Source organism: Musa acuminata, chromosome BXJ1-7, assembly GCF_036884655.1.
Source record: "Musa acuminata AAA Group cultivar baxijiao chromosome BXJ1-7, Cavendish_Baxijiao_AAA, whole genome shotgun sequence".
In the NCBI taxonomy this organism is placed as follows: Eukaryota; Viridiplantae; Streptophyta; class Magnoliopsida; order Zingiberales; family Musaceae; genus Musa; species Musa acuminata.
In genome coordinates, this window is record NC_088333.1 from 976,342 (window position 1) to 983,724 (window position 7,383).

The following is a 7,383-nucleotide window of genomic DNA, read 5'->3' on the forward strand; positions in this document are numbered from 1 at the left end:
ATTATTGAGATAATAATGTTAAAATAAATATTTAAAGATAATAAAAAAAATTATTCGAAGGATAAGATGAAAGAGAATTATGTAAGATGATATTAACAACAAACATACGAATGTGATAATTAGAAGAGATAAATTGATGAATGTTTAATGATACAAAGAGAGGTTAGAAAGAAAAAAAAAAGATCTTAATAGAAATTATATATAAAAAAATAAAAATATTTTAAATTTAATTAAATATATATTTTTTATAGATAACGAGAAAAATAATATGATTGAGACTTATGATTTTTTTTATATATCTTAATGTGAAAAAAAAGATCGAACTCGGGGACATATATATATATATATATATATATATATATATATATATATATATATATATATATATATATAGTATTTAAGTAGAATTAGGTAAGGATCGATTTGCATGCTTACTAATTGAATCTGATTGAGTACAATTTCAAATTGACCCAAACCCGGTTTAGCCCGCGGTCCAATCTGGGTGAGCGACATGGACCGCTTGAGTCAAAGGTTTAGCCCGGTCCAACCCAGTTTATTCTCAGCCCGCGCGGCCCGTCGCGGGGGCTTTTACGTCGTCAATATTGGCTTGTCGGCTAGCACTTTGGGCATCGCCTCTCACGAAACGGAGAGGGATCCTTAGGGTTTCCTATTATATCGGTCAGACCTTGATTTCCGATGAAATTGGATGATTTAGGGAGTGATTGGAGTTTGGGTCGGTAGGAATTCGGTATGTGATTTGATGGAAATGGAGGCTGGCAGCACATCAGCGTCCGGCGGAGGAACGCAAGCCCACTCCTATTCGCCACTGCGGTCCAAAGGTATCCTTTCTGTTAAATCTGCGGGATTCTGATCCATTTAGATGTGAAATTATTGAGTTTTCGATGCGCGAAGGCTTTCTGCTCTTCGTCATGCCTTAAATCTGTAGTCTTTGTTCCAATTACATGTCTATTATTTTAGCATATTTGATGCGAAGTCAATCGCCGTATTTTGTGGTGAATTTGCGGCACAAATTCCAAACATATACATTCGATACAGCATTCGATAGTATTGTTTTGCACCGCGTTAGAAATTTCGTTGTTTTCTTTTCCTGTATGTGATATGATGTAGAATTTGGAGTCAGACATTATTTTATTATTTTGCAGAGAAATTATTTGTTGGCATGTGCTATTACTTAATTTGTAATTGATTCTAATACAAGTAGAAAATGTCATACGTAAGAGGTTATCAGTGGTCTTGGACATGTGGGATCTGAGTTAAATGCATAGTTATAAAGTCATGATCCTCATCGATTCATTATTGGCCATTTAAGATCAAAAGCATGAAATTATTTTGTTTTCCTAATACCCTTTATTGTTTAGAAGAAGGAAAATATACGTTAAGCAATCCACAACTTCTGAGGTGTCTTAGTGAGTTCAGCAATGTCAAGACACTAACATTGCTGTAAGGATTGTCACTGGTCCTGATAGAGTTGTAAGTCGGTTTTGACCCTTTCAACTCTCATATGTTTGCTGCTAAAATAATGCTTTTGTTTTGTTTCATGTAGACAGTAAAACACTGTCATGTTCTGTGATTACAAAACAATTTGAAAGAAAAACCCGTGTTTCCAAATAGCTGAGATCATCTACATGAATCCTCTGCTTCATTTTGCTATTTTAAGGGTCACAATATCTTTTAGAACTATTACTATCGAGTGTCTAGTAAATATGTTTGTGGAAATGGAAATAATAAAAGAGCTTTATTGAGTAGTGGACCAAGTGTTATGAAATTATTTCATTACCAGATCGGTAACTTCGATTATCATAAAAGTTTCTAGATGAGCAAGCACGAGGAACATGACTTGCTTGTTCATAGTTCCCTTCATAAAAAGTCTGTGTTATCTGCTTATGTGTTGTGCCCTTCGGATCATTTCTTAGTTCATTCTACTTTCGTTTATTTGCATCACCATTTTATCGATTTTAGGCAGTTGCCTCACGGAATGTTATTTATTGAATTGAAAGTTTTGATATTTTTATAGTTTTTATTAAAAAGATTTTTTGTTTGGCAGCATTCTATAAGTTTACCCAGCAGAATCTTCCAGCTTGCAAACCAAATCTGACACCAGCACGGGTGAGATTTTTTTTTTTTTTTGAATGTCCTGAAACTATCAATAGCCACTTGGATCTTTTACTTAATTTCATCCTTGTGCAGGTTATAGCAATATTTCTGTTAGCTGGTGTTGTTTTTATACCTGTTGGTCTAGTATGTCTCCGTGCTTCAGAAAGTGTAATCCTTGGACTCAAAACTCTGTTCAGTCAGTTTAAGTTCCTTATGTAACTATCATCTTGGACTGAGGTTATATTGTATCTGTTGGCATTTTCTTCTGATTATGTAGGTTGTGGAAATTCTTGATCGTTATGATATTGAATGTGTACCTGAGTCTTATAGAAACAACAAAGTAGCTTACATCAAGGATAGCTCAATTTCGAAGAATTGTAAGCGTCTAATAAAGGTAAAGTTTATGCTATGCTCAATGCTAATGTTTCAACACTCATGGTAGACACGAACATCCTTGGAAGCTCTTTTTATTTAACCTTCCTATCAATATTATTCAGCCATTTCTAGTGAGAACAACAATTAGTTGGATTCAAGGATTTTATCTTTTCGTACATTCACATGAACTCATGTGGTACCCTATCTGTGGCCCGATGATATCCATGACTATCAAAACATAATGTCAACCTGCATTGCTGTGACTGCACTGCAATCTATTCCAACAACTAAGTCCACAGGAGAGGCATATATATTTTCATTGATGGAACAACCACACAACTATTCTTTTAGTATCCCTATGATGTTCCATGATATGGTTTCTTATATCTTTTTGCCATAGCTTCTCTTTTTCAGGGTGCCATTGGTTTATCTTGTTTCTCTTTTAGCTATTTACTGCACAAATGTTCAATATTTTCTTAACAGTTTTGAGGTGATATTAAATTTAGATATGATAGTATAGATCCCCTAAGAGGGAAAAAATTGTAAGACTTAAAAATGAAGTGTTCGTTGCTATTTACAACTCATCTTTGGCCTCTGATAAAGAAATCCATTTGTGCATAATGCTCTATGATGCTCGAATGTGTCAAAATAGTTAGGGAAGTTATTGGTGTATATAATATATGCCAGCACTCTTCCTCTCTTTGTCATTTTGTAACCAGAGAACTAGGGAATTATGTTATTTTGATGTCAATGATCTTCTATGTCTAGATAGTAGTTGAGTTACTTGTTTCTATATATGACATTCTGTTTTATCTTACTTGTCTTCTTTATCTAGAACTATGTGACATTAAAATATTTAAAGTTCTCTGCAGATTCAGAAGCATATGAATGCACCAATTTATGTCTATTATGAACTTGATAATTACTATCAGAATCATCGACGGTAATCATCTTGTTGGCCTTGTGTTTTTTTTTAATCTTACTAGTTCAGTTCCTCAAATTGGTTTCTGTTGATGCATGATAAGTTTTGGAAATTTGCCCAGGTATATAAAAAGTAGAAGTGATAAGCAGCTTCTACATGGATTGGGGTACAAGGACACTAGTTCATGCAGACCTGAAGAGTATAACAATGGTCTCTCAATTGTTCCTTGTGGGTTAGTCGCATGGAGCTTGTTCAATGATTCTTACACCTTCGTGCGTGAGACTGTAGAATTAAGAATCAACAGGAGAAACATTGCTTGGAAGAGTGACCGAGAGCACAAGTTTGGTAGAAATGTATATCCCTTCAATTTTCAAAATGGAAGCCTAATCGGGGGAGGAACCCTTGACCCAGATGTTCCTGTGAGTATTTTGATTGTTCAAATTCTGTATATTGTACTTGTTTGTAACATGGGGAGGGATCTTACATCCAAAATTCGCTAGCCTATCTTGAAATATATGGTTCTAGTATATGTATCTTGAAGTGTTTAATCATTAAATTTTTACCTCCAACTAGCTGAGTGAACAAGAAGATCTCATAGTTTGGATGCGTACCGCTGCTCTTCCAAAGTTCAGAAAGCTGTATGGTGTAATCGAAGAAGATCTACAAGCTGATGAGATTATTGAAGTACACCTTGTTAATAACTACAACACTTACAGCTTTGGGGGAAAGAAGAAGCTTGTTCTTACAACTAAAAACTGGCTCGGGGGCAAAAATGATTTCCTTGGGATAGCTTACATGGCAACTGGAGGCTTTTGCATTTTCCTGTCCATCTTGTTCGCACTCATTCATGTGAAAAATCCAAGGTAATTTTTTTTTGACATGACAGTACTTTTGATGAATGACATTGCACACATCAAATGTGGCGAGTGAAAAAAATGTTGACGAGATTATGCTTTGTGCTATGATCTTTATTAAATTTCACTTCTTGTTGATGCTCTTTCTGGTGCTTATTACATTTGTTTTCTTCTGATGAATCAAGTGATTCTTATGTAAAGACATTAACAATATTTTGATGTAATACATTACTTTTTGGACTATTGAGGTCCATGCTTATGTCTCCCTTGTTAATTTCTGTCTGCAGGCCTCATGGCGATCCTACTTACTCTTATGGGAACAGGAAAAGCACCACTAGCTGAATCTTGCTGTAGGTTGATGATGACAACGTGAAAAGTTCCATTGCTTATGCTTTTCTGTGAAGTCATCAGATATCAAATTGAAATAGTTGTTTGAAAGTTGCATTTGTATTAAACCAGGTGAACCATTCTTACCATTATAAACTATGCTGTGGCTGTACAGGATAGATTATGTCAAGATCAACTTGTGGCTCCTGCTTCCACTGATCGAGCAAATGCTGCTCCCGGCGCAATCATGGCTGATAGTCGCAAGTTATACTTCTTGTAAATTTTGTGGTGGCCTATTTGGTTACTCGTGTATGTGTACATCAGAACTCTTGTGCCTATCAGAATATCAGGATTTTATTTCAGGAAATTAGTACACAGATTGTAACTGATGTTTTCTCTCATCTTGTAGAAAAAATTGTCAAAAGATTTTTTTTTCTTGTTTTTCTTCTCTTTAAATGTTGATATCACATATAGTCAAAGCTGGGTGGTGTTTCTCCATGACCCTGGTTGCCAACTTGCAGATTGTCTGGTGAAATTTATGAAGGTATCTAGGAATGATAGTAAACTGATTGGTGCTGCCAGAAACTACACTGTTAGCAGAGCTCAAGAATTGCCCCCCCTGTTTTTTCCATTTCTTTGATGATGAAAGCAAAATGTGACCAACAACACCTGGAACTCTGTTTTAGGTATTGTTTGCAGAATGGAACTGTGTTTTAGAGAGGGCAATCCCTAGGAGCAGCAATGCTACTAAGAAATGGTATGCAATCTTTTGTTTATCATGGAGATTAGATGCTTGCATTTTGTGTAAACCAGCCAGCTAGAATCACTAGCAACAACCTGTGATCACTCTCATCACCTTTGTCAGAACGTTTGATCGTGAGGATTACCCAATGTGTATATTTTCTTCTCTTCTTTGCTGGTTCTGTGAAATGTCATTTGAATCATCTGCAAGTTGTCATGTTCTTCTTAGTGCATCTGCAGTGCTGTCGTTCTGTGAAGATGTAAGTACTGAAAGTTTATTGTGTTCAAGACTCGATGATGTTCCATTTGAGGTCATCTATTTGCATCTTATTTCTATTTTATAATATGCTCAGTTAAATCATAATATTTTAGCAAAATTTTTAGTATTAACTGTTAGAGATGTTTAATTAAAAGTATATCCATATCATCTTAAACAAGTTGGCATTCTTAGAACTTTCAGGAATCCACGTGAACATTCTTCTATCATGTGAATTAACGGATAAATCAATTGATCGAAAATAATTAAATCTCATAAGCCCATATCACTAATCCAAAACAATTAATTTAAATTAGTAATATATTCATCTGGTCTTTCTTCAGTTTCCAGTAAAAGTAAGGGCATATTATATTCTTAGAATTTGTTGTTTAGCCACTCTTTCTTGTGAGTTCTAAGTGGGCATTTCCTATTTGTTTTTGTATGAGGCTTTGAATGGGAAAAGGTGGTGGTCATGGTCAGACCCCTCTCTGCACACAACCCTAACTGTTTGTTGAAATGAAACGTCATCCGCTGCTGTGAGCGTTGCAGGCACACAGCCTCTCCCAGAGACCACCTTCTTCTTCACATGCAAACGTATTATCAACCTAATCTCTCTCTCTCTCTCTCTCTCTCTCTCTCTCTCTCTCTCTCTCTCTCCTCTGTGCAGCAAACACAACACTTCACATGGGGAAGACTGCACTCGCTCTCGTCTCCAATTATAGGCATACCACCACCACCATCATCATGTCCGCACCCTTCTTTGCCGGCTCTAAAGATTCCTTCTTCATGTTTGTCCATGCAAAAATGCACTTTGCCTTTCGCATGCATTCTTACTGTTACTAATGGCATACATTGGCATTGGAAAGCTGTATGCATGCATGGAAGAACAAAATGTTGGGATAACTCATGCTTTTTGGTGTGACAATTAACGTATGCGACATAAGCAAGCATAGAATTTGCCTTGTCATGGCAAATACTTGATAGAATTCGAAACACACGTATATTTACAGTGGGAGAGAGAGAGCGAGAGAGGTGATGGAGGCGTTCAGAGCCAGAGAGCACCGGCTTGCTTGAGTAGCGGGACGAGGGAGCCGTTGATGTGGCACGACATCACCTTCTCGACGCCGCCGAGGAGCTGTCCGCCGATGAAGACGGCGGGAACGGCTGCGGCGGAGACGGAGGTGGAGGGGGAGGGGGAGGCGGCGGAGAGGAGGTGGGAGAGGACCGCCTGGATCTCGCGGCCGCCCTTCCCCAGCTGGTCGAGCTCGTACACGGTGGGGCCGACGCCGAGCCCCAGCAACAGGCGCTTCACCACGTGGCACATGCAGCAGCCGCTGACGCTGAACACCACCACCGCGTTTCCGCTCGCCATTCTCGCCACCCTCTCGTACGGTCCGCTTCGCCTCATCATCACCATTCCCTCCGCTTCCTCTTCCACCATCCTCATCCGAAACCTTCTTCTTCTTCCTCCTCCTCCTCCTCCTTTTGCTCGTATAGATAGCAGAGAGCAAGAGAGAGAGAGCTGGGCTGAAGGTGGAGTGGAATTGGGTTGGGGTGTTCTGCTACTAGTATAAACATATATACATATATATAGATAGAGAGAGAGAGAGAGAGAGAGAGAGAGAGAGAGAGAGAAGCAGAGGAGGGAGAAGGATGAGTCAAAGCAACACGATTCGGTAGCCTTTGCAGGCGACGGTGGCCCCTGTTGCCCGGCAATCTCTGACCTCCATCCCTTCTCTCTCATGCACGGAGAGAGAGAGAGAGAGGTGCTGTAAAAGGGAAGGCTAGGGGGA

General features: G+C 38.3%; 2 protein-coding genes across 3 annotated transcripts; one reads left to right on the forward strand and one right to left on the reverse strand.

The window, feature by feature from the left end:
• Window positions 1–616: 616 nt before the first annotated feature.
• On the forward strand, window positions 617–5,028 carry LOC103990952 (putative ALA-interacting subunit 2). Of its 2 annotated transcripts, XM_009410267.3 has the most exons (9): window positions 617–839; window positions 2,066–2,127; window positions 2,209–2,283; window positions 2,393–2,509; window positions 3,363–3,433; window positions 3,534–3,831; window positions 3,986–4,275; window positions 4,554–4,616; window positions 4,769–5,028. In XM_009410267.3, exons 1-8 carry the CDS (start codon window positions 761–763, stop codon window positions 4,606–4,608), a joined length of 1,047 nt encoding a protein of 348 aa, XP_009408542.2. In that variant the 5' UTR covers window positions 617–760; the 3' UTR covers window positions 4,609–4,616; window positions 4,769–5,028. The 2 variants fall into 2 exon arrangements, with proteins under 2 accessions (XP_009408542.2, XP_065046544.1); XM_065190472.1 differs by having other exon boundaries at window positions 4,554–5,028.
• A 1,599-nt stretch (window positions 5,029–6,627) lies between these two features.
• LOC135679813 (glutaredoxin-C9-like) lies at window positions 6,628–7,165 on the reverse strand. Its single transcript, XM_065193797.1, has one exon. It carries the CDS (start codon window positions 7,035–7,037, stop codon window positions 6,636–6,638), a length of 402 nt encoding a protein of 133 aa, XP_065049869.1. The 5' UTR covers window positions 7,038–7,165; the 3' UTR covers window positions 6,628–6,635.
• Between the last annotated feature and the right edge of the window lie 218 nt (window positions 7,166–7,383).

Coding starts and splice junctions, on each gene's coding strand:
- LOC103990952 (XM_065190472.1), top strand. CDS start 761: ATGGAAATGGAGGCTGGCAGCACATCAGCGTCCGGCGGAGGAACGCAA. Junction 2,510..3,362: donor ATTGTAAGCGTCTAATAAAG/GTAAAGTTTATG, acceptor AGTTCTCTGCAG/ATTCAGAAGCATATGAATGC. Junction 3,832..3,985: donor CCCTTGACCCAGATGTTCCT/GTGAGTATTTTG, acceptor ACCTCCAACTAG/CTGAGTGAACAAGAAGATCT.
- LOC135679813 (XM_065193797.1), bottom strand. CDS start 7,037: ATGAGGATGGTGGAAGAGGAAGCGGAGGGAATGGTGATGATGAGGCGA.